This window comes from Numida meleagris, chromosome 4 (genome assembly GCF_002078875.1).
Source record: "Numida meleagris isolate 19003 breed g44 Domestic line chromosome 4, NumMel1.0, whole genome shotgun sequence".
Classification (NCBI taxonomy): domain Eukaryota; kingdom Metazoa; phylum Chordata; class Aves; order Galliformes; family Numididae; genus Numida; species Numida meleagris.
Genome location: NC_034412.1, coordinates 10,727,863 through 10,754,999, shown reverse-complemented (window position 1 = coordinate 10,754,999; position 27,137 = coordinate 10,727,863). Strand labels below are relative to the sequence as shown.

Here is a 27,137-nt window from a genome sequence, read left to right as displayed (position 1 = left end):
ACATGGGATTTATTGACAGGCCAACAACACTTTATATAACCCATGGAGCACTGGGGAATACATTTCTGAGTGTTGCTGAATGTTCAAAATGTTCACTCTTAAAATGAGGTCTGCAGTAAGTGTGTGGCATTACTCCAGGTGCTTTGCTTGGATGTTGGTCATGGGTTTTCCCATTAGGGAGAGCGGAGAAGCTCCCTAAGAACTCTGAGTGGTAATGGCTTGGGAGGGAGCAGTGCAGTCCTGGAGCAGCGCTGCCTTCATCATGGGGCTCCAAGATGCTTTGTCTGGGTCCTGCAAATTGAGATTTTTATTTTATTGTAAAATTTTAGAAAAGATTATTCATCATAGTTTGAGGGGGTTTTGTGTTATTTGGCGTTGGTTGATTGGTTGGTTGTGGGTTTTTTGCAAGAATATCATCATTTTAAGAAACCCTATGGGAGCATTTGCTTGGCTAGGATGAATTTTCATTTAAGTCTGGAAAAAAAACCTACTTCAGACCAATAATAATGTCTGTCTTAGTGAAGAATTGTGAGCCCGCTGGCAGAGTCCCATGGCCAGCCAGCTCTTTTCAAAGAGACGTAATATTATTTCCCTGTTGTAAAAATCTTGAGAAGTTTGCAGGATACTGCAAGGTCTGAGACCAGTTCTCTGTGTCTGAATTTATGTCTTTATCGAAAGATTTTCAGGCTTTGTGCCAGCATTTCCTCCTGCCCTTTTTGAAAGCAAGTAAGTTTGTTACTTGGTTTTTGTACTCCCATTTCTCCATATCCACTTACGTGATCCTGGCAAGCTGCCTTTTGCCTGTAAGTATTTGTAGAAGTCTCAGTGTTCTAGTCAGTGCCCATTGCACATTTCTTGCCCATCACGCAGAAGGTAAGATCAAAGCTGGGGGGATGACCTGAGAAAAGCAGTGAGCAGCAAGGCTGTTTCTTTGCTTCTCTGCTCTGATTTTTTGCATAGTATTTCAGCCCAACTCCTTGCAGATGAGACCTGGGAGAACGTGGACACTTCACAGTATGTCACACAAACAAGGGCATTGCACTGGCTGGGTTTGCAAGCTTGCTGGGACACAAATTCTTGACTTGTACACATTTTTCAAGCCTGCTCACTGTGGGTTGTTTTGTAAACCACAGCTCTGCCCTATCAGGGAAACGAATCCTTCTCTTTCAGTGGGGAGTTTTCTGGATGAGTATTGTTGCTGATGTCTGTTGTTTTCTATTGTGAAACTGACTGTAATGCGTGACCGTCGTGTATCACTCAGTGATGCCTAATTTGGGAAATCAGTGATTAATTCTTTCCACTGCTTTTTCTTCTCTGTCTCTTTCTCTCTCTCGCTGCAGGATGTTTTCACACCAGAGTGCAAATTTAAGGAATCTGTCTTTGAAAACTACTACGTTATTTATTCTTCCACGCTGTACCGGCAGCAAGAATCCGGACGAGCGTGGTTCCTGGGACTCAATAAAGAAGGTCAAATTATGAAGGGAAACCGGGTGAAAAAAACCAAACCCTCATCACATTTTGTACCCAAACCCATTGAAGGTATGGAATATCTCCCTCCATCCATGCGGTGTGGAGGGTGGGTGAGTTGGCAGGTGCAGATTTGGGGCTGCATGGATTGGGGTGTTGGGGAGCACTTTTGGAGTGCTGGGTTGCACTGCTGGTGTTCCAGCCACTTTCCATCCCATATAATAAATTTTGCACATCATCACAGCCTGAGGCTTCAATGGAAGTAGTGGAGTTGAATTTTTGCCCGTTTGCTGACTGTACACTACTGAAGTGGGCAATGGGCTCATGTCATGGCATTTTTTTTATGGGCTGGCATCTGCTAGGCAGAGAGATGTAGTGTAATGAGTTTAGTCCTTACCAGGTACTAACTTGATTTTGGAAACAAGCAATTGTCCCTTTTCTGTTACTTATAAATTCAAGAGAAATTCAGCTCTGCATTCACAGGTATCTGCAGCCTTTGCACAGAAGATGGAGGTGTTGGAAGAACAGAGAATGTCACAGGTGTGCTCCTCCTGTGCTTGTTCTCAATGACTTTTCTGCAGCCGGGAGCCAACTGGAGGCAGCAGCAGGACTGGCTCCCTCAGCCCACTTTGGGTTGTGCTTATGACCAGGGCCTGCTTCAACAGGAGGTCGGGTACCACTCCTCTCATGCCTTGGTTAGGAAGAGGTTTTTACAAGTGCCAGCTGTCCCGGCCGGGTTTCCAGCTCCTTCTGGTAGCTCTTTGCTACCTGGCTGGCTGCTGGCACTGAGCGAGCAGTGCCTTGGAATCCAGATTTCTTCCCTGATGCAGCACGCATGGTGTCTCTTGAATGGCTCAGTAGTTGTCTTCTGCATGCATTAAAGTAGGCCATTCCTGCGGCTCTCCTCGCAGAAGGATTCACCATAATTGAGGTGCATGGCTGCGGCGGAGTTCTCATTGCAGCAAGTGCTGCTCCGGCTTTCATTTTGAAAAACCGAACCCAGCCCGAGAGCTTCCCTTTCCTGCAGTTGCCTCCTCCCACGCTCACTTCAATCACAGCTGTCACATAACCTCCTGAGCGAGCGAGCGCTTTGGAAGCTGGCAGCCAAATGAAGGGCTCCTCCACCCCTTCCCTCCTCCACACGCTCTGCAGGCGGCCTCTGCTGCATCAAAGAGCTGGCAGCCGCCCAAGCCCGGGCACGTGTCAGCTTCCCAAAGCGTTCAGCTGTCTGGGACTGTGGCTCCAGACGGAGGGCTCTGTTCCGAAGCCCAAGATTCATTGTTGGTAGCAGAGGGCTGGAGTAAAACGTGCTCGGCTCCACGTGACTTGTCTGTGCTGCATCCATCAAAGTCGCTGCGAGCAGAGCTTGCTAGCGGAGATGTTAGAGAAAAGGGGCAACTCCTGCTCTGATTTAACAGCATCTTTCTCTTTGACATGACTAGATGGAACGATTGAAAGCACACTCCTGCTGTATTTGCATGTCCCTTCTGCTGAGCACTATGGCATGCCCCAGCGTGTGTGCTTTGCTGCTTATGCAGGCTGCTGCTCTGCTGCTTCCACCTGCAGTACGTACACAGGTTTGCTTTTCCTCAGGTCCCACCACCAGTGTTAGCGCTGTGGCACAGTACTGACACGGTGATATATGCATGGAGGATGCGGGTCCCGGGGAAAGGAGCAGTGTCGCATGCAGTGCTGGGAAACACTTCACCCACCACTTCAATGGCAATTATCTCTGAGCTGAAACTTCCCAGCTGATGGCCACGCACAGAAAAATTATGCAGCAGCTCAGTGAAGGGAGCGTTTGCAGGAAAAGGAATCACAGAAAAGCCCAGATAGCTCCTGGAGCATTGACTCCTGTTGCTTCATGCTGCTCTCTGAATTCAGAAGCTCTTTCCTCAGAATTGCAAATGGGCAGTAAGCTAATGAATAAATATGAAATGTGCTCCCAAGGAAACTCTAAGGACCACATATATGTACATCTGTATAGATACATCTATGTGTGCATGCTATATACGCACATAGATACATATACACACAGTTGTGTCTGTGTATGTGTGCGTGTTATCTCTCAGAGGTACAGTTCTATGCTGTGCTAATCCCATAGCATGCTTTGTCTCCTGGTGGTTGTCAGGATGCAGGGGCTGCTCTGTGCAAAACCACTGGAAAGGTTTCTGTGTTTGCTTCGTACAAGGGGTTAGGTTTGGTCTCGTGTAGGTAGGATGTGCTTGTTTGTTTTTGAAAATTGCACCAAGCTTAATCAATATAAAAGCACAAAGAAAATGCAGTGAGTAATGATGGGAAATGTTCAGTTCCTCTCCCATCTGTGCGCAGGCAAAGCCAAGGCAAACAGCCTGCCCGTCAGCAGTTAATGTACTGTGTGGGGCCACTCTTGGTTAAAAACACACATATGCAACACATTTCTTTTGATATTTTTATTTCTGATCGCTGATCATTTGGGCTAAATGAGCCTTTAAAGTGCAGACATATAGATTGAGCCAGACTGTGCAAGAAATTAGCTTGGGTATAATTGTCACTTGGACAATGAGCAATCTTTTAAAGCAGTTTCAATCTCCTTAAGTGTCTGCATTGATTAGTACTGGACAAACACGTCCATCTATGGTGCCTCTTGTTCTTTCCATGTCTAAACCCATCTCAACTAATAGGAGACTCTTCCAGTCTTTTTGTTCTCCCACAAGAGCTCCATGCCATCTCCCAGTGGCCCAAACCCCAGCGTATGCTGGGTGCCACTCTTCCTCCCTCTGAGTCAGCAGAGTTGCACCTGACTCCAGACTCCTGGTGCCTCGGCCCCTAGGACGTTGACACGTATCAGTTAGGAACGTGTCGTGTTGATGACTGGCCTACCACTCTATAAGACTGTGTTAAACACAGCTTCTCTTTTGTACCTGTCTTTCAGGCAGACAGGCTTTGGCATGTTCTGTGCCCTGTACTAACTCATTTGTTCATCCATCATACTTCTAATCATTTTATTAGACTGCAAATGCGCTGTATTTTAACCATGCTTTTGCTTGGCTGTTTGTCGTCCTGCACTGCCTTTCTCACCTGAACACGCTGACTCCATCTGGCAGCATCCTGCACATTGAGCTGCCGGGCAGCCGCCAGCTCAGACAGCTCTGAAATGCATCAGCTGGGCCTGGGGTTGGAACACAGTAATTAGAGGCAGAAAACGAGAGTGCATAATCACTCGCTCCCTCCTGCCCCTAGCTGTTGCTCAGATAATTAATTCTCTCCACCAGAGCATCAGCTAATGCGGCCACTGCTGCAGCGGCACCCGGAGCTGTGCCCAGCCCTGCCCTCCTGCTTGGAGAAACCTCAAACTCCTGGGGCAGGGAAAGCCAGCTGCATGGATGTACCTGAGCACCTTTAATAAGCTTGTCCCTGTATTGTAGAGAAAGGCAGTGAGGAGGGTGTGGGCACCTCCAAACCTCCTCCCCTTGCAGCGATGCCAAGTGAGGCATGCAGGGTTTGGGGCACAGCGTGCTTCCCGAGCCCAGCGAGTCTTGTGCCGAGGGATACAGCACGGGGTGCATTCAGCTTCCCTGCGAGGGCAGTGCATCAGTGCTGTGCTTGGGAAGCAGCAGTGAGGCTGCGATCCTGTGCCACTGTGCAAGCAAGAGGATCAGCTGTGCCTGGGTGACAGCAGCCCCATCTTGCTTTCAGCCTTTGGAGAGGATGCTCCTCGCCTTGCTCGGACCCCCCCAGACCCCTTCCTGCTTGCAAAATTCTTTGTGCATGCAGGCACCAGGCAGGGCACAGCCCCGCTCCCACTCTTCCCATTCCATGCAGCGGATCAGGCTCACGGCGCTTCCCAATTAAAGCATGAATATGGATGTGTTGATTAGAATCTGGGACATAGGAGCTGATTATCTGATTGAAGCTCCAAAGCATTCGCTGGGTTTGCAGACATGAAGGGCTGTATTTGGCTTGGTGTGTGGGTGTGGGTGGGTGGGAGAAGCAGGAGGGGAGCTTGTTCTCACCAAATTGCTCATCCTTCCCAAGCTGCTTGGTGCTCTGTGCACACAGCCCTCCCCAGCGTCACTCTGTCCTTACAACCCCATGCACACACACCCGTGTACGAATATCCAGGCAATATTTGGCATGTGATGCCATACAGATTCTGCAGACCCTGGTGATACAGGTATCTCTAAATACTGAAATTACTCAGGTCCCATGCTGCTGTAGGTTTGCTGGCATGGTTTGCTGGCAGAGCCTGTCTTGTACTGAGGCTTTGACAGCACTGTCTGAAAAGCACAGTGAGCAGCCTCCAGCCCTGCCCCTTGTCAGTGCTTGTAGCATCTGCTGGAGTGGAGGATTAACCTCTAATTCCTGCCTTATTTGCTTGCTAGGTACAGGGTTTCCTTAATTTTCTGTTGCACGGTGTTTACTTCTGCAGCCTGATTTGTATTCGTGACTCTGTGGCCGGTGCTGATGCAAAAACCTAGACCGTGCCTTGAATTTCTCCGTGTTTCTTTGTCTGTCCTTCTGTGCATTGAGCTCATCTTCCAGTGCCCAGCTGGAATGCTGAGGCTGGGAGCTGGGGGATGAGTTTAATGCACACAGCTGCCTGGGGAGGGCTCATGCAAATACCTCTGGCTCCAGCGTGGACCTGAGGTCAGGGTGAAGGACTTGGGGTTGGGGCAGAACTTTGTGTATGGCAAAGCACAGGGGCACCACCAGCACAAAACCGCAACCCTGCTGGGCAAGCATCACATCGGAGAATGAGGTCAGTCTCAAAAGTGATGTGCATCCTGAGGGTCATCAAAAGTCAGGGATCACACAGGAACAAAACCACAACGGTTTTCCTCCATTACTAACCTTCGTCACATTGTTCTTTAAGCTTTCTCTGTCCAGTGTTAGGCCACTTGGGCTACACTGTGGGCAGACATAAGGCTGTTGTGATGGTGGCACTTCGGCACACCAGGCAAAGTCGCTGTCATGGGCTGTTGAGAGACACATGCTACAGTGTGTGGGGCAGCCCCACAGCTATGGGACCACTGTGCTGCACCCTGTTCTTGCAGCATTCAGACAGCGTGGTTCTGGGCAGCCCTGGCATTGCTCATTCTGGCTCAGATGCAGTGGATGAGTTACTTATTTTCTCTTTTTTTCTCATGTTCATCAAATAACAGTGCTGCAGGGACATTTTGCGGTGTAGCCCCAGCCTCACTGGGAGGCTGTGTGTGTGTGTGTGTGTGTCTGAACTGCTTAGAAAGCTTTGCGTGAAAGATGCTCTATGAGAAAAGTAATATTTTTTCACTCCTCATATATTCAGTGAGATATCCCTCCCATTAATACACAGTTGACTGTACTTTATCTCTGTCCTGTATTGTTGCACGCTGCTATAACTGTTTGTCTAGCTAGGAGTAGAATGCAGAGCAATAATATTATTTGCAGCCTGCCTCTAATTGCCAGGATTTATTTGCAAATCAGGGAGGCTATAAATATTATAAATATATAAAATATATTTTTTTCTATATATGGAGTATTTCATTTATTCAAATTATTTTTGAATTTTTTTTTCTTGTTGAGTACCCAGAACCAAAACCTAATGGCTCTGTCCCCATCTGTAACATAATGGTTTTACAACATGGAGCAGTGCATACTCAGTTCTTTCTACCCTAATTTTTGCACAGATCTGGGTAGTAGAGCTGAATGTTGGACCTGTCTCAGTCTCTCAACTCCAAAGTGTGTACCCTTGGGGTGCCCCAATATTTCCATCTCATCCACAGTCCTGCCCCTTCCCAATGAGCTCCCCAGAGCTGTTCTTTTCAGTGTGAGCCACTGGGCTGTCCTCATGCCACCGAGGTGTGCCATCTCAGGGCAAGCACTGGCATACCTCGGTGGCACGAGGACATGGGTCTGCTCACAGATTTGCCTTGACTATTGACTGAGAGGGAAGAAAGAGTGCTGAGAACAGACTTCAGGCTTTGGCTGAAGGCACCAAGTGAGCTTCAGTCACCGCTTCAGGATCCAGGGCTTCACACCCAGAAGGTTTGGATGGCTCAGAGGCAAGCGTAGCTTTGATTCAAGACTCTCAAGGTCTTCATGTCAGAGATTAAGGACTGGGGAGCAGGTAATCCTCAAACCTGCTATTGGATGCTACCAGCATCTCAAGACAATGCCTGGTGTTGTGGACTAGAATGCTTATTTTATGTATATAGTATGTTAAAAAATAGTAAAGCATCAAAAGCCCAGACTGACTTACCCATGGGGAAGCAGAAATCCCTCGTTACTGTCTGTGCCTCTAGAAGGACCTGGCTAGCAGCAAAGACAGATAGCAGATCTTGCTTGATTAGAGGATCCTCCACTGGGTCACTGAGGCTTTTGTGTGTTGGCATCTGCATTGTACTGGGGCGAGGACTTCAGCCTCGCGTACAAATAGCTCATTGTGGTCACTGATGCTGTGACTTCAGGGCTGCTAACGGGTGTCTTTTCTGTTTGCAGTGTGCATGTACAGAGAGCCATCGCTGCATGAAATTGGAGAAAAACAAGGACGCTCTAGAAAAAGTTCAGGGACACCAACCATGAACGGAGGCAAAGTCGTTAACCAAGACTCGACATAGCTGACAAACACCCTCCCTCCCTCCAGCTCCTCCCCTCCCACCCACCTTCCCACCCCACCCGGCGAACCCACACTGAGAGGACGACAGCTGAGCAAGGCAGGACCTACGGTAGTGGCTAGGAGCCCGAACTCCAGGAGCTTCCTTTATGTAGGACGAGGAAACCGAACCCCAGATCTTGCCTGTTGCAACGTTTTAAAAAACAAACAACAACAACAACAAAAAAAAACCACACACACACACACATGCAAAAAGAAAAAAAAAAAGTGAAGAAAAAAATGTTTTAAATCAGGACTTCCATTAACATTTTCAAAGCAAACTGTTTGCTCTGTGATCAAAGGGGGAAAAAAAGATCTCATCTCTGCATAATGATAATAATAACAACTAATAAATACAATACTAATAAATAAAGATGTTACCTTTAAAAAAAAAATAAAATAAAAGAAAGCTTTTGGAAAATCGAACTTAGCCATATGATGTGTGAGAAATGGAGACCGGTATTGTGCTTTCTGCCTTATGCTTCCGCCTCACGTTCACACCACTGGTTTTGCCATCCCTGCTCCCCTGGGGATGGATGGGATTTTTCACACAGCAGGAAAGGTAGGGACGGATTATGACTGTGTTTGTTCTGCTATCAATAAAATACGGCCTGTCCGAATTAGGAGTCTGACAGTTATGGGCAACAAACGAGCTGCTCTGTATTCAGCTTTTTCCATCTACATTCCGACGCTGCATAGTTATTTGTTGCCAGTGTCACTGTGCGGATATGTTTGACCCAAGTCTGGCATTTTATGCCTTTTTATCATAATTATTTATATTTATAGGCTTGTTTTACTGTATTTGTTGCCAGAGGAGTTTCAGAAATGGGTTTTCAGGTCTCGCAGGATGGAATTATGATATTTATTAGGGGAGAGCGAGAAGATAAAGGGAAGGAAGGATGGCTGCTTGCTTTAGAAACTAAAATGGAGGCAGGAATGCTGCTGAAGTCCCTGCTGTCGGCAGTGACAAGGCACTGCCAGAGGGGTGGCAGTGGTGGTGCAGGGCAGTGCGGTTCTGTGGCTGCCCTGTACCAGAGCTGGGAGGTGCTGCTGTTGCTCTGGGGTTGTAGGGCTCCATGCATCCCATTTTACACCCATTCCAGGCCCAGCCTATAAACTCCATTAATCCAAGGTCTCACCCCAGTAGAGCCTGTTTGAGGAAAGGGAGTCATGAGATGCTGCAGTAGCCTGGGCATGGGAATGCTCTCACTCTTCGAAATATGGAGGAAACCATGAACTGCCGTTTTCCCTTGTGAGCCCGACTCAGGTGCCAAGAATAAATGCCCTTGCCTTCCCTAGATGGCACAACACTGCCCTGGCTGGGTGCTGGGAGGGTTTTGGTGCTTAGGCCATGGTTCAGTCTGTGGGAGGGAAAAGCAAAGCCAATAATCAAATACCCAAGGGCTTGAAGAGGGGTAGTGGGTCGGAATGGCCCATTACACAAGTGAAAACAGCCCAAAGCATTACTATTATAAGCCAGGCAGGAGTGTTTGTTTCCTTCACAAAAATTATGGGCGCACATAAAAAAATGCACAAAATAGCACTGTAATTCTTGGGTCTGCTTCGTTGTCACAGCCACTGCATAGCACAAAGCTGCCCTGGTAGATGATGAGCAACTCAGCTGCTGGCTGGGCTGGGCGAGCAGCTGTAGAGGTTCCCAGCGAGCAAAACAAGGAGTCAGCCAAATGCTGAGGGTATGGAAGACTCCCAGGATCAGCATGAAGGAACGCATTTCAAGCATGGTTTCAAAAAGCTTGAAATAAAGAGCTTTATGCCATGGCACTGCTGCCTAGTGCTGCCCTCACATACAGGCAGCCCACCTGTGCGCCAACAGCAAAGCATCAGCGTCAGCAACACCAGCCCAATGTTAACTTCAAAATCACACACTGGAGCCCAGCGGTGAGGCCTTCTGGGATGAGTTGGGGAGCTCCCAGTTCCACAACACTAGGGCAAAGTCACAAACAGATGCTTAGTGGGGCAAAGCCCAGCCTTAACTGATAGAACTCATGGCCTACATTTCAGCTTCCTCCCAAACTATAGGGATCTCCCAAAATTAGGCAGTGGTGGGTTGAGGGTTGGCTGTTTACTCACAGGTGTGATGGACATCCAAAGGCATGGAGCCTAAAAACCATCATGCAGAGCTAGCTGTTCCGAGACCTAACTGAGCCACCAGCGCCTGGGCCACAATTTGGACTTCCCTGCCCCAGGTCTGGAGGTCACACAGTTCATGGAGCACAGCAGAATCTGTGGGCTGTGAGCAACAGCAGGTCCAGTGGGACTAAGTGCTAATTTTTCGACTGTGTGTCTCACATCGCTATCCACCTTGGGCCTTTACCCAATACTAATTTTCTTTTGCCAAATCACTGCTAGAGTGAGCCCTTGGAAATGCCATGTTCAGGCCAAAATGTCAAAGGAATCTGCTGCTGCAGACAATTGTGTTTGAGCTAATCACCTCCATGTGGCACTCACTGTGCTGGCCCATAATAAGAACTAATTAGTGCTGCTCGCACCTAGGGTCTACGCTACCTCAGAGGGAATGGAGAGCAGCTCTTCTGCCATGTGCTCTAAGTGATGGCTTTCCTCACTGCCTACTTGGCCTTGGCAAACCATCAGCCACATACGGTGGCATGGGGCACAATAAAAGCCTCTCACACACCTTAGGAAACACTGTACACCTCCTGACCTGTGTGGAAAAATCAGTTCACGGTGGGACATTAGGACAGGGCCAAAAACACTGGGGCTACACAACCAGCTCCACACCTGGGAGCTGCTTAGCTCCAGGTGCCCCAAAACTCATCACATGCCTGGGAATGTCCAGGAAGACCTTCAGCTTGCAGGTACGAAGGTCTCCATGTGTGTTTGATTCAAACACCCTGCCCTTCTCACAGTGAAGTGCTGTGCTCTATGTTGGTTACCCATCAGGGAAGACTTCACAGAGCTCTTTCCTGCTTTGAGGCACTTACACTCTCTTCATTGTTTCTCACTGTTATTACACAGTGTCAAAATCCTGATGAGTGACACTTCTTTTCTTTCTCTATCCATATATGCCACAACATTTACAGAGCTCTGAGACTTGGTTTAACACGTTAGCAGTTACAACCCTTGCCCATGGTGGTACTAGGAGGACAATTTCCCTTCTCAGCTATGGTAGCATGCCACTGGGAGAACATCTAGCACACAAAATGACCAACAAATGTAAGCTGTTAACATAAGCTGTGTTCGTCTCACCTGGCCTCCAGCAGCTGTTAACTCTGCTAAGTCTTTGCTCTCAGAGTAACAGATACTGCCACGATTTCTGAATGAATGGAAGAACTGGGATATTAGAAGCCCGGCAGCAGAAAGCACTTCATAGCACAGAAATATCATTACATTTAGGGGTTCATATGCTCCATTCTTGACTGTTCTTTAATTGTGCTGGCTGCACTGCTCTTCTAGTACATGCTATGCAACAAGGCTCCTTTCACCTATACAACAAGAGCAAAGCCTGATGACTGCAGGTTGTAAATCAGGAATTTAGTGGGAAAGAAATGCAGAAAAAGACACCAGCACGAAAGACATGCCACACTGTGCCAGCAAGGCATGCCACAAGTGTCAGCGCTGGCATGTGACAATGTGCTGTGAAGTGAAGCTGACGCTCGACAAAGCAACTTCTGAAAGTTGTCTGTCAACACTATTTTTTTTTTAATTTGTGCTCAGATAGGGTCTGGCTGGTGGAGCCCACGCAATCCTTCAAGCTGTCACGGCCCTCACTTTGCGCCTTTACGCCTTAAACTGCACTGATCGCGCACCATAAGTGTGGACTCCCCAAAAAGCCAAAATGTCCACATCTCAGCAAAGCTGAAGTGAGCAGCGGTGTGAGCTCCCTGCACTGATTGGAGATAACAGGAAATGAAATGTGCCGTCTTTCCTGGTTTCACGCCAGCAAAGCTGAGGCACGGATGTGTGGCAGACATTAAAAAACTGTCTTTTTGAGGGCTGCAGTTCTTAAAAAAGAAGGCACAGTTATCATCAGTTGTAGCAAACAGAACCAAACTTTCTTATGAGCATACACTAAAAGACATTACCTTTAATATGTGGACACCAACGGTGGAAGGACTTGGTACCAAAACACAGCCAACCTTGGGCCTCCAACCGTTGTAACACAGATGGTAGGGCTCGGTCTGTATGTCAGTTTGCATCAAGAAAAATAAAGACAATGAGAAAAGTCACAGGTGAATGTCCGCAGGGCCAGATTCCTCTCTCAGCACTGGAACAAGATGTTTAGTTGCTGCTGTGGGGTGACCCACTGAAAGCACCTGTGAGCACAATCAAACAAAACACCGTGGTATTTCCTCAGTGAAGCAGGGTGGTTTCCATGGCATTCACATCGTCCCTCTCCCACGGCCAATGCTTCAGCCTTCAAGGTGATGGAAAGCTGTTTCCATGGAATAAGAGGCAGCAAAGCTTACACCCTCCCCACCAGCATGGAGGGATGCTGAAGAATTATCATGGCATCAGCAGGTTTTGCCATGCTCTCCTTACACACCTTGATTAAGGACGATAAAATCCCAGGGGCCAGCCAATAACATTTGTAACATCTTGCTTAAGCATCTCAAACCTGTTCAAACCTTCGTGGCCACAAAGTTAACAATGTAACCACCACTTCAGGACAGAGCATTCCAATACTTCACCAATAGCACACACTGAAAGCTGTATGCCTTCCCAGCCTGCTGCCCTTGTGGACCCTGGGCACCTTGTCTTTTGCAAAAGAGATGTAGGTCACCGTGGCTCCAGGGCTCAGCTCACCAGTGCTAATCATTGTGATGGTACAAGGAGCTCACAGAAGCTCCAGAGCTCCTGAAGCAGTTGGGGGATTTGATCTTTCACAGTGGTCTGGAAAGGGGAGGAGCCCTAGTCAAACAGCTGCTTTAAAAGGGAGAAGCTAGGATGCTTCATTTACACCATGCTCTGGTGCAGGCATGGAGATAATTCATCTTTGGGAAATGCCATTATTGTTTACGGAGCAATACAAATGGATCTGGGCTCTCCAGAGGAGAAGAAAGAAAAAAAAAGTGTTACCAATTAAAAAAATAAGAAGTCTGGGTATGGAATCTGAGCAGAAGCAGAGGATAACCCTCCCAAGAGTCTATTAAGAATGGGTTATATATTGTTCCATTTTCCATGCTCATTACAATCACTGCCCCAATAATAGCTACATGCTGTGCCTTTTTCTATTCTAGCACAATATTCCCCATGGGAACTAAATATCTCAGTTTAAATACTGAGCAGAGCTGGTAGAAGAACGCAGCATGTTTCTGCTGTGCTAACCTTGTGTGTTAATCTGCATTTTTGGGAGCTGCTTACTACCCCTCTTTCTCATTGCTTGACCTGGAGGACCTCCCACAGCTCCATGCCTCCTTCATGCAGGGAAAGACAAGAAAACACTGTCCTGGGCCATTCTGCTTCTGAGCAGAATGGTTTGTGCAGACCCTGTAGCCAGTACGCCAAAATCTGCAACATGGAGATCACAGAATCATAGAATGACTAAGGTTGGAGGGGACCTTAAAGATCACCTAGTTCCAACCCCTTCTATGGGCTGGTTGCCCCCCACCAGCTCAGGTTGCCCAGGGTCCCACTCAGCCTGGCCTTGAGCACCTCCAGGGATGGGGCACTCACTCTGCTCCTGGTGCCTGAGGTCTCCACGTCCTGCTGCAGGGATGTCAGAAGGATCACAATGCTCCAGCATAGGAAGTGGTCTGATACTGTGATAACGAGACCCTGGAAAGACAAAGAGCTTCTAATTAGATGGTGCCTCAAAGGGGTCACTTCGCAGCTGACTCTGACAGTGTTTCCTATTAATTCTGTTTTCCAATCTACTGCACAAGTTGGCAAGTGATAGTACTCTACACAATTCACTGTTAAACAAAGAGGCAAACCGGTGCAGAGAGCACAAGTTCAGAAATGTACTTTGCTTGACATTAACTTGATTTGAAGATCAAAAAGAGGCGTGTTTAACTTTGTATTATCTTCATATTTAATTTCCTCTATTTTCTGCGCTTTCTGCACATCAGACAAAATAGAAAGAGCAACTAATAGGGAGCAACACACTGGGAAAACATTGATTTCTGGAGTAGAAACAGGAAACACTCACTACCTCACAGATTAATTGATACCCTAGTAATTCCCACGTCAGTATAAATCTACAAAGTTCTCTGAGCTCCAGAGAACTATGGTTTTTCCCATAGGTGTGCACTGAACTTTCACAAGGTCACATTCAGGGCACTGCAAGGGCTGCCAGTCCCCAGCACATCCAAGCGCTTCTCCTAGCAGGGTCAATGGGCTGCAATACGGGACCTAGATCCGACTCATCTGAATTCAGAATGTGTGGAACCAGAGCTCCCTATGTGGAGCAGAGACCTAAATTTGCCATGAGAGAAGGTCTAGTTCAAAATCTTTGGGTTTCCTTTCCATACTTCTCCCCCCAAATGCAACTTTCAAATGTTATGATCGCCTCTTTTCTCGAATCGCCAAATACATTTGCTGCACTATTCCAGCCTTATTGCCTCTGTAGGATTGAATAGGCTTCTTATGAAGTGATAACATTTCAGACATCACAAAGATTAAGAATGAGATATATCTGATTGTCAGGGGGCATGATAACCTAGCTTTAGACATGCCCCAAACTTGAGTCTGTATCCACGTAGAAATCAAGCTTCAACTGTTGGAACTTGAGCCCATCTATTATTAACTCAGTAAAACTATTTTTTTGTTCAGAAGTGCATTCCTCAGGAGAAGCTCCTGCAAACACATCAGCAGGTGGTGGGTTCAGAGAGACAAAGAATGGATGCACTCCTGAGAGTCAAAGCTGGAGATAATTTGAATAGAAAGACAAGCTCATCAATGAAGTGAAATCTTTCCAAATGCAGCATGAGCTTGTTTAAGGTGAAGACTTTACCTTCTCTTTGTCAAACAGTTGTCTGTTCGTATAGATCTGCAGAAATAAGGTTTAAGCCAGGGTAGCTCATGCTAAAACAATTGGAGGGGAAAAAAAGAAATGCATAACAAATACCCCCATCACTTCCCGACTGCCACCCACCTGGATTTGGCTTTGTTTTGAAAACTTGAAGGAATTCGGAATCAAATTCACCCTTAAGGCATCTCCAATGAAATCAGTGTGTAACCCTGGGAATTAATCTGGCCCAAGCCTCATTTTCTCTTTAACTGCAGGAGCCAAGGTCATTTTCCCATCTGGATTTCGCAGATGCTTCTGCACATTCTGATGAGTTATACCTTTTGTCAAACCTTTACCATCATTTTCAGGGCTAGAAAATGATTGCACAGTGTCAGAAGATCACAGGAAATAACAAATACTCTTGGTGTTAAAATCCAGAGCTTCTATTTGCTATGTTCCACTTTCTCTGCCACTCAACGCCATATATGGTATTTTTCTGCAGGGCAGTGCAGGAATTTGTCCACCTTTGTTTCCAGAAATCTCACTCTTAATGCCAAATAACACCACTCATCCTTGATCTTAGCTTTAGAAAAACTGCTCTCTTCCACATCTGCAAGGTTTTATCCAACAGTCTTTATCTAACAGTATCTAGGAAGGACAAACAGGCCAGAAGCATAGCTTTATGGAGGGAGACCATGTCAATCTATCTATAAGTATAGTCTTGTTCTCCTCTTTCTCTCTCCCTGTAATAGTCCTTAGGGCAATAATTCCTAGGTCCCAGAAAGAGACTGGCACAGAAATGAGGCAAGGATTGATGCAGATTCCTCTCCTTCACAAAGTGGTCTGTGCCAGACACGCTGGCCAGGCATGACCTGATATCAGGTTGGACATTAGGAAAAATTTCTTCTCTGAAAGAGTGGTCGTGAGGTGGAGTCACTGTCCTTAGAGGCATTCAGGAATTGTGGAGATGTGGCACTGAGGGACATGGTCAGTAGGCATGGTGTGATGGGTTGAAGGTTGGACTTGATGATCCTTATGGGTCCCATCCAACCTTAATGATTCTACGACACATCCAAGAGTACTGAGCTCCACTACCACAAAGAGGACATGCCAGTCAAACACAGCAGCCATTATAAGTCAGTGTATTGAAGAGAAGGGTCTGCAAAAAAAACCACCAACATAGAATCACAGAATATCCCAAGTTGGAAGTGGCCTATAAGGATCGTCGAGTCCTACTCCTGGCTCCACACAGGACCACCCAAAATCCCTGCTTGGAAGCAGGCTGCACGAGGCTGTGTAGTGTATCCCCTTTCACCTCAGGCTCAGTATGAGCACAACCTCAGTCTATAGACGAGGGTACTGAGCTGCTCTGCAGTTCATGATCCCACAGTGCTAAAACAGACAGAAGCCAGCTATGAGGTAATAACACTGGGAAATTTGTGGTTTGTTATATTTAATATCCTGAGCAGAGGATTATTTGCTGTTTAGTGTGCTTTAAAACGTTCTTCTTCTGGACGATTGATAGCTTTACTGTTCCTGGACAGAATAACAAAAAGCTGTGCTGTTAAAATAACAGAGATCTTTGGGATCATCCCAGGGCAGCATCTTGGCAGTCTTGTAGCCATGGTGGGTCATGGAAAGGATGAGTGGCTGTGGGACAGGTCTGCCAGCTGGTGCAGGCACTTGCAGCTGTTTAGAGTTTATGCAAAAAAAAAAAAAAAAAAAAAAAGAGTTCAACACTGATTATTTAGGGCAGAAAGGACAGCTATAAATCATCTTCTTACCACTTGTGTAACAGACCAGTGATGTCCGACTAGAAGTCATGGAGGAGCTTGGACAGAGGTACGCAGCTGGGGGATGGAAAGGCTGCTCTACTTTGCTGGAATTTCACATGCCAAAGTTGCATTCATATGATGCAGCAGAGAGTTCATCAAGTGGCTGGAGACCAGGAAATCAGATTCTATACATGTTTACTTCCTGATTGTTTATTCAAGAAGGGTCACACCAAAAACCCACTGGAGGCAGCAAGAGTCTTGGTGACTTTGCAGCAGCCTGAGTCAGACCAGAAGCGTTTGGAGTTCAGGCTGTGCTTTAATTTGCACTGGAATTTAGCACCGGTGCTTCCAACAGGCTGTACCAAATTATGAGTTTGCTTTTGAATACTGTGTTCATCACACATCTAAACTTGCCTGAGGGTAACCCTTTTATAATATACTCCAAATAGCTGTCCTGATTGGACTGACCCCTCAGAGGAAGTATGACCCAGGTTCACCCATTAACCCCCCGTCATGCAGAAATGGTTTCCTGGCCCAGGTGAAGGAAAGCACTGCTGGCGAGGATCGCAGAAAGGATGGAGCTACAGCTCAAGAGAATCAGTGAATTGTGAGGTAAAGCCTTTCTGGGTCCAGCACCACAGAAGCCAAATGAAGATGTCAGCTGGCAACCCTTGAAATGTAAAGGCACCGAAGGGAATGATCTGTCAAGGTTGGGCCATGTCAGATGTGGAGCCAGAGCTGGTTTTATTGTCTGTTGATTGCTTGATAATGAAGATCATTTGTCTGGTCTATAGAAGACTGAAAATCTAAGTAATATTTTTTGGTACAACACTATTCTTCCAATGACAAGAAATACAGTCTCTGATTTGTATTCCTCTACCTTGAAATCATTCATTTTAAATGACTGTTTGTTCTGTTAATTTAGAATCTGGACAGGCACGGAAACAATCTATTTTAGTTCAAGAAGGGAGCTGAATTTGAGTTTGTTAAACGCTCGTATCTGTTGTTGCTTTGGGATGCACTGTGACTCCCTGCTAGAATGGGATTTGTTGAGCATTAGGAGCTCCACTGCGAGCTCCATGATGGCGAATCCAAAGCCAGCCCTAAACACCCAGGAAGGGACGTGGCTTTGTCCTCTCCCTCTCTCACTTTTCCGCAGCCTCACCAAGTGCTGAGATGTCACATTTTGCTGCCACCTCCCCTTAGACCAAAGCATCAGTCTGTGTCCATTTGAAGGGCTCCTTCCTGCAGGCTGTACCCCCATGGTCTCAAGGACTCCCACCTCCCTTCCTTTCCAACCAAACTGAGCCAGACAGATCGACCATCAGATTTGCGGCACCTTGTCTTGTCTTCTCTGCCCGAGTTATTTTCAAACAGTCCTTTAATGAACTAAACATTTTTCAGATGTCTGTCTGATAAGAAGGAGGGCACTGTCAGTTCCAAAGTGACTTTCACAACCAGCCCTGTGCGATGCAGCCCAGACACCGGATCAATATTCCCATAGGTCCCAGCCTGACACAGACCTTCTGGCTGATGTCCTCAGTGGGGACCACCACATGAGCCCTACAATGGAGAAGACATTATGTTCCTCCCACCCTCATTACAAACTCAGGGTCTCACTGCTGGCAATGCTCTTCCAAAAATCCTGTCCACGTGAACGCACATAAAATAGGATTTAGACATCACCAACAGTTACTATCCCTGTAGATATATTATCAACACTCACTTCTTATTACTTTAGATATACCTGTGTCTGCCTTGCAGCAAATTTCCAAGATAAAGTTCTGATGTCTGTTAACTTCATTTTCCCTGATGTCTTAGCAAAACATTTTTTTCCCTCCATTATTATTTCAAGCAGAAAAAGAATTGCCACTGAACAAAAGCTGAATAACGTTATCTTTCATGAAATGGTGAGCAATGACTCGGACTACGGGAATATTACACAGAGCAAGGATTTGTTTCAATAGCTTTCATTCTGGTTTTCCACTAACGCTCAGTAACAGCACATTAAATACACGTAGTTCAGTACCCCAGCACAGACATTTTGTTCTGTAACTCCGAATGTTTCATCTTACCACTCTGAGGATTCATGCCAGTTGGCAGCATTGCACATGTGCTAAACTGCTAAATTTTTAGCATTTACCCACTTATCTAGTTTGACACAGCATGCCTGAACAAGGCAGAGGGATTTGGGCCTGGGAATACAGGCACTGCACTTTCGGGGTTATAGACACCTAAATTGGCACTCTAGTCAGAGTGCATAGCAGTGGGCCCTTGTCAATTAAACTGATAAACAGCAAAATATGTCAGAAGCTGCATGAATTGAAACCACGATCACCTAACAGCAGAATGATTTGCAAGAGAAACTGTGCTGTCAGAAAGGGCCATGAGCAAAATCTGCCCGATCTACTGCAGATAGATCATCTCTGGAAGTGAATCTCTGCCATATCATCACACCAGCTACCCATAGCGTTACATCCAAAACCAGAAAAAAAAATTGCAAAAATAAAAAATTCAAAAGTGAAAGCAGCTTGAAGCTGAAATTTCCCATTTTGCAGCATTTCAGAGAGCTCTAGTCTTTGTTCCAGACTGAAACTCCAGTCCGGTTGGCACAAACCCCGTGGGCTTCAGGGCAGCTCTGATCCCATTCACCAGCTCACGCTGCTGAAAGCACTGGCTTATGAAAGGTGAACTGCTTCTAAGAGATGGGATGGAGCCAGCCCTGGCCTCCCTTATCACTGCTTTCCAGGGCTCTTAGCTAGTAGCAGAGGGCACCCACAGCAAAAGCAGAGACCCGAGGACTGCTAGAGACAGCAGCCCCTGGGACAGCCCCACTAAGGTGTGCAGGAACATCACAGTAACACTGCTCTGAGATGCTCTGCAGAGGAGTTGAACTGCACCTATTCTGCTGAGCCCCTCACCTTTGTGCTAACCTGAGATAGCGAGTTTCAAAGGATCGGTTATCCTCCATGCAAAACAGCATTGCCGTTTCTATCCCTGATAAATAACAGCATTTTCTTGGCACCATATGAAAGAGCACTTCTTTTGTTGCTTCAGGCTCCTGAGCTGAACAAGGGAAAAAAGTCCACAAAAAAAAAAAACAACCCGAACCAACCAACAAATAAAACCCACGTTGCCAAAAAAAAAAAATCTGTTATTCTGAACCTTCCCAACCTGTAAGGATTTGAATGCCACAGTGAGTGCCAGCTGGCTTGGACAGTCTGCTCCCAGGTCCACCCAAGGTTGGGGTCTTTGCCCACTGTGCTGGCCCCATACCAAGCAAGCTGGGGCTGTTCCCAGACCTCCCGCTGCCTTTCCTCAGCCCCAACCTCCCCATCTGTACCAACAGAACAAGCCATGGGCTCTTTGGAAAGCTCCAGCAGAGAGAGGGAAGGCAGAGGGCTACCCAAGGGCTGCCCAAGCTGCTCCACAGGCAAAGCCTGAGCTTGGGAGAGGAGGAGAGCTGGGCTCAGGACACCACCAGCTCTGGTTTATGAAGCAAACTCCCTCATTGCTGAGGACATACAACTCTAAATCTCCTTCCTCCTGCACTGCTGCTTGTTTTTCTACAGTGCCAGTGAAAATTACAATTTTTTCATTTGAAAACAAAAGTGCTTTGCTGGCAAGAAAAGCTCCATTAAAAAGGCAATGGAAGCTGTCACATCTGTACCGCCTGAACACCATCTGTCTCCCAAGTTTACTCTGAAAGAAAAAAAAATCCCATCCAGCCCTCGTGCTATATATCAGTAAAATGCTTAGCAGCGGCAGTTGGAGAAGGAATGAACACATTTCAATTAGACAATGGCATCATAAAACACCAGCTCCGTAAATAAAAACCTGGAGGTTAACATTTGTAGAGATTAAGTGGTCTGTTAAGTAAGGTTTACCACGGCATATTAGGCTTTTTGTAATACATAGTTACGTACACGTAGCATCCAAAACAGGCTCCTTGGCTTTCCTTCCTGCCTGTTATTTTTGCTTTAGAAATATGTGAGTGCCTCTGAGGAGTTACCGAGATTCTGCAGAAATAGAGAGATCTCTGCGTGGAAAGGAAGGATGGCAGAGTGGTGGAGGAGGAGGGCAGAAAGGGAAACCTTGGCTCTGCTTAAGGGGCTGGTGACCAGCACTAGAAACAGGATAACTGCTGCAAGCGGGCAAGTCACCATTCAGGAACATCTCATCACCAGGATGCATGGAAGTGGATGGTGGGGTAACGTTTTGCTGAGACAGTCCTGAAGTAAACCCACTAATATCCTCTGTGCAGCCCCCACAGTAATGAGGTTATAACATCTTTCTGCCCCACAAATCTCAAAATAGCCTCGGGAATGTTTCATCCTGGAAGGATGGAGAGACAACTGTACGCACTGCAAGCTGTAGCTAAGAGCAAAATTCACTGTGTCTCGGCTGGGTTCGCCTTTACAACTAAAGCAGAGTGAACGTGGGCAGGCTTCAGCTTCTTCCTACCTCAGATGAGTGCATTTGATTAAGATGAAGCAGTACAAGCAGGCAAGAAAGTCTCCTGCTGCAGAGTGCTGCTGGGGGCAGCAGGTCCCTGTGCGCAGGTCTCAGTGCCTCTCAGAACAGTGTCTTCTGCCAGCTGGAGACAAAGCCTTGGGACAAAGCTCCTGGGGAATCTTCAGCATCAAACCAACAGCACGCTCATGCTGCAGTGAATGGGACATCACAAGGAGCTGCTCAGGAGAGCCAAAACCATCGGTCCCATCCTATGAGCCTCACACAAATGTGGTCTTGCATTTCCCACAATACACCAGTAACAACTGGGCCAGATCCTGCTCGTGCAAGCACTCCCAAATTGCTGCTCTTGCTGCTGTACTGATCCTGCTTCCTCCTTCCCCCTGTTCTGCATCGCTTTTCCCCCTACATGAGCTGAGAGATTATCTCAATTATTCCAGCTGTTGTGCTGCACCACATGGAACATAATCAAAGCTAACAAAGCACGCTTTGCTGGCTCCATTGTAATCTGGCTCTGAAAGCTGAAGATCCTAAATGAACAGTGTTTAAGCTGATGTCATACTCAAGGGAGCTTGGTAGGGGAAAGAAGGGGAAAGAAAAATGAAATAAGCATAGATTTTACACGGCTGCTTTTTTTATTATTACTATTATTACCATTAGAAAACTTCAGATAAGTATTGAAAGGATGGGATGGTAAGGAGCCATGATTCTGGGGGTGTATCAGTCTCAGTATCTTTTTGATATGCAGCCTTCTTAGGCAAACATCCCTAAGGACACCTCGGATTATGAATGCAGATGTACCTGGCACCATGCTCACATGGAGCCCTGGATAGCCTTGCAAATTCATTTCCTTATGCTGATACAGGCAAGATACAGCCTTCCACTTCATGACGTATACAGTGGTGTCTTGAAGGCATCCAGTTCAAAGCAAATGAAAAGAGAAAATATGAGAAGACTGTAAACTAGACCCCATGTTACACATACTCAGCTTATTTCCCTAAGCAGAGAACTCACCAGCATCAGAGTGGATGATAAATAAGGGTGCAGTGCTGGCTTCAGCCTTAGGCAACGAGTCCACTGTCCCCTCCATGCGTACAGATATCAGTGCACAATGGTGCTCTCAGGCCAACCACAGAGTGGGAGAGAGGAAAGGAAACCATGTGCTCAGCAGCTGGCTGAGAGGGGACTAGTACTGATCCTAACCCAGTGCCCAGATGGGGAAAGCAAGCACTTGTTCAGCAGGAGCAGCAACTGAAGATGTCCTCTGTGCTAGAGCATGTCCTGGCCCTGCTCCTCTAACTGGGCTTACCTCTGACAGCATCTGCCAGTAGCTTACAGGTATGTGGTCCTGTTTCTCATTGCAAGAAACCAAGAATACACCTGCCCATGAAATGGCATTCCCCTCCCATGGATGTTTCTCCAGCTGCTGCCAGGCATCATCCAGCTGAGAGCTGTTCTCAGTGAGACACTAAAATACCGGCACCCTGGGGCCATCTCCAAGGAATAAGAGAGCAACCATTCCCAAAACACCAATGATCAGAGCTCTCTCCATTCTGGACCCTCTTACAGACCTTCATGACGCTTCAACATCTTGAAAAATTTACGGTGGCATTCCTGATCCTCTCCCAGAGATTGGCAAGGCCGGAAAGTTTTCATGTGATGCCTTTTCAGAGGGCTGAGAAGCATTTCTTGGTTTCTCACACTGCATGTGAACCACAGCAAACTCTTCTCCATTCCCGTCCCCTAATACTACAGCCTGGGATGCACATTACAGGGGCACTGAGAGCTTCACCTCAAGTGCAGAACAATCTCTCAAAATCTAGGCTCACAGTCCCCAAAATGAAAAGAAGAGCCTCTCTGTGTGCTACACACTCAACAAATCTGGGAAGAAAATCTGGGCATCCCTCTGTAAGGCATCATGCAGCGATGCATACCCAGCACCTCAGGTGTTAAACGAGGTAAGCTTTGAAACAAGGACAGGGCGCCAAGAGTGGATCGATCCAGGGCTGCCCTCTGGTTCCCAGATGCTGACAGACAACAGATTGATCACCATGCGGTCTGAATTTCTCTCCTGACAGTTCAGGCAGGCGAGGGCCGGGAGCTCTGCAAATGCATAATCTGTGCCTGGCACTCGCTCGCTCTGTACTGAGTGGCGACGACACCTTTAGAGCACGCTGCTTCTCCTCCCATCCCTTAGCATTCGCCTCCAGCTGAACCCCCCAGGGCGCTAAGTACAGCAGACCACCTCCTCAAAGGCAGATAAGTAAAACATACCGTAAAGCAAAGTACAGGGTATCAGCACATCTCTCCAAAGGGGCTGTCAGCAGCCGAGTGCTGCAGTCCCTGTGTACCACACATGAGGCAGGAGGGGTGTTTTTTTTTTCCGGGAGCCTCTCTGCCATCCTTGCTGTTACGGATCCAGTTTTTGTTCCTCCTTCCCCGTGGCTCCGTGCAAAGAGCCGTACCCCGCCACAGGCCCCGACAGCATCTTTGTTAATTCTCAAAGTGCCACCTACAGTTTGTGCGGGTGCATACGCTCATAGGCAGAGACATGCTATAAATATACGTACACACACACATATATATATACATATAGGTACTGAGACATGAGTGAACCAGCCCACAGCTCACACATGACGGAAATCAGCCTAGAAATGCTCCTGCTCTTCATTGCAGGGAAGGAAATAGGGCAGGATCTCACTGCACTACGTATGTTTTGCAAGCAGTCCTCAGCCCCCAGTTCAGGCTGCAACAAGAAAGGGGACCCTACAGCTGTTTTCCATCCTGGCCAAACATAGCCACGAATCTGGCAGTGCCAGCTCACCATGGGGTGCCAGGGCAAGGGTGGGAGCGAGAGCAAGTAGGGAGCAGTGTGACAGCTTCAGTAGCTGCAGAGATTTAGCAGTTGCCAGCACCAGCTTGCCCCACATCCCCGCTTACCAAATGAAACAAAAGGGCCCAGCACAGCACAGAGGGATTTTCAGAGAGCAAGGAAGGCACACAGGGCAAAGGAAATGAGTGCAACAGCTGAGATGCTTGGGGTTTAAACGGAGTTGGCTTTCTACCACTTTCCTTTTTCACTGGTTTTCAAGAAAAATATCCAGATTTTTAGAAAATATCACAGGTTTTCAAAACAAACCCATTTTCTACTCTCTATATATGACTGCAGTAGAAATAAATGTTATTAAAAAATCATTTTCTTATAAAGCTAGTTCAAGAGAAAGAAAAGAGGACTTCACAGGTCATATGTCCCACAGCTATCAGGTTAACTGGGGTGCTCCCAAGTGCCATCTCTAGACCATGGGAAAATAACAACCAAATACTCCCAGGCAGAAGCTTTCCTTGGAGGCTTCCTTCTTGCTTCACCTGGCTATTTCTACAGCTCTGTGCAATGGCTTTTCACCCATTGGAATGAACCACTGGGGAATAGCACTGACCATATTTCAAACAGCATATAGGCAGGCATAAAACAAGCCCTCTGTATTTGCTGAAGCCCCAGGTTCCAGCAGGAAAACCACCCTCAGGCTTGAGCAAATGTCTACAAGAGGAGACACTGGAGAGGCTCAAGTGCTCTGCTTGGGGCCACTCATCCTCTGTCCTCCCTGCTCCTGCCAGCCCCAGAAAAACCACCGCCACACTCTGGACATGGACGCACTTGAAAAAAGGTTATTTACAATGCTTTCAGCCTGACTGACAAGAAAACAGGAGCATAGAATGGTTTTTAAATGCATTCTGTGGCTAAAAGCCCAAAAGCAGTTGGCCTTTGGCCAAGTATGAGAATGAACGCTGATATTCTGGGGGCAGAAGAGGCTGTGAGCCCAGCTTCTTCCTGTCATTATTTGACTCTTTAAAATGCACTTAAATTGAGAGGTTGTTAACTAATTGGATGTCTTTCAGTTTGACTCTGCTTTGGCTCACGATAGAACAGATACACAAACAGTGCATTTCCAATACCCCCTTCAGCCATCAGTCATTGCTCTCAGCAGTCAGTAGGTTTCTTCCTCTCTCTCTTTTTTAATAATGTTTCTTCGCTATAAATTTAAGCCTTTTTGTGGGAAAGGAAAGATGGAAGACATTTCTTCCTTTCTGTGCATGAGAAACACTTCTATTATGTGTGCTGATTTTGTAGCTCTTTAAAAAGTAAGCAAAATGCTAAAAAGTCAAAATCAAAGATGAAATATTCACATTGTCCAAAGTCCTTGTTTCTTTTCCCAATCTGGCTTTAATATCTGTTCCAAAACACCAAGTGAGAAAATAATTTACTAATCTGAAACACTCTCACAGAAATTTCCCCTTGTCCTATCACAACAGACCTTGCTAAAGAATCTGTCCCCTTCTTTCTTATAGCCCTGCTTTAGATACATTGCTAAAGGCTGACCCAGCAACACCAAGAAGGGCAGGGAAAGCTCCTGTAGAATTTGGGGTTGGATGGGCGTTTAAACAATGCCTGAGAGAGGCTCTCTGTTGAACAGTACAGGAATAACTAAACAAGCTTTTGTTATTTTTTTTATCTGCAGGAGGTGATGTATCTGGGAGATCTTTGCCAGGCACGCTGCTCTCCTCTCTTTTTTTTTCCTGCTAGAGAGAGATACGTGGTGGGGGTGGAGAGAAGCAAACTGAAAATGTAAAAGGAAAATTTGACCAGACTACTCCCACTTGTAGAGAACCCAAAATACACGCATGTATGAGTGAGCTGGCGAGATGGGAGCTGAAATTCCAGATGTAGATAGTCACCCAGCAACATCCTCATTTGTACCTTTCCCTCTTCCCTCTGCCCACCCTTGGATTTGGAGCCTCACAGCCACCCACAACCATGGGTTGGTGGTTGCACTAGATGACCTTATCGGTCTTTCCAACCTTAATCATTCCATGACTTTAGAGTAGGACCAAGACACCTCAGCATAAGAGCAGGTTCCATTGGTGAGAAGGAAGGCTGGAGCTCGGGGACAACAGAAGGAACTGCCTGCAACAGCACAAAAGAAGGGAAACCACGGTCCAGTCAGGTGACCTGGATTGGAACCCCAGCGTAAATGGGGACCCTCCCCTTGCCTCTGCAGACACCCATAGACATGAACATATGAAAACGTCCATGGGGAGGAGTGTGCAAGGCTGAATGCATGGGGAGAAGAAAGGAGAATGTGAGAAGCCAGACATCTAACAAAGCAGGAGGAAAAATGATCAGCCAAAGCAGTGAGATGAGAGAGAACTGTTATTAGAAGCAAGAAGTGAAAAGAGGCAAATTAAACACTGGTTCAAACCACCATAAAAATAGCACAGGAGGAGAAGGAAAAAGAAAACAACTGCAAAGAAACACACCCAGTGCTTTGCAAGAGGTGCTATCACACTCAGCTCTGTCAGCTCTACATGGAGCACAGCCTGGGAGTGCAGGGCAGGGCTATCCCAGGACCAAGATCCAAACTTCATTTTGGGACCTGGCCTTCCAGATCTGCCCCATGTCAGCTGGATTCACAGCAACAGAGCGCATTCAATCCATGAGGATAGCAAACTGGAAGCGAAGAAAGTAGGAATTACGTGTAAGAAGGAAAAATACCGGGTGCAAAGCAATGATAACACATCACTACAAAAGTCATGGCTGATCAGATGCACCATAGGGTGGGCTCCCCAGTCCCACACCAAACAGACTGCGTGTCACGCTGACACCAGCCCAGCTGCTAACAACAGAGGGGTGCTGGCTCCTGGACCAGACCAAGCGCCCTGACTTCACCCAGTGCTGCTCATGCTGATAAGCTCAGGAGAGCCACACAGCTCTGGTGCAGGGTCAGGCAAATCAGCTGCTGAGCACATTTCTCATAACCCAGGAGGAAAGCCTCTGGCCACCCTCATTCCTCTGTCACTTCAGTCAGAGCACCTGCCCACA

At 46.9% G+C, this 27,137-nt stretch overlaps 1 protein-coding gene and 1 long non-coding RNA gene across 5 annotated transcripts in view; one reads left to right on the top strand and one right to left on the bottom strand.

Moving 5' to 3' along the window:
• Window positions 1-8,346, top strand: part of FGF12 (fibroblast growth factor 12) — a 192,622-nt gene extending 184,276 nt beyond the window's left edge. For all 3 annotated transcript variants that reach the window (XM_021394907.1, XM_021394906.1, XM_021394908.1), the window contains 2 exons: window positions 1,341-1,539; window positions 7,927-8,346. In XM_021394907.1, the coding sequence (XP_021250582.1) occupies window positions 1,341-1,539; window positions 7,927-8,045 (318 nt within the window). In that variant the 3' untranslated portion in view covers window positions 8,046-8,346. The remainder of the gene's footprint in view (window positions 1-1,340; window positions 1,540-7,926) is intronic.
• The window catches only part of LOC110397905, a 64,874-nt gene continuing 46,979 nt past the window's right edge, over window positions 9,243-27,137 (bottom strand). For both annotated transcript variants that reach the window (XR_002438074.1, XR_002438073.1), the window contains exons 2-3: window positions 13,736-13,837; window positions 9,243-12,375 (exon numbers count right to left, since the gene is read on the bottom strand). This is a non-coding gene — a long non-coding RNA (uncharacterized LOC110397905). The remainder of the gene's footprint in view (window positions 12,376-13,735; window positions 13,838-27,137) is intronic.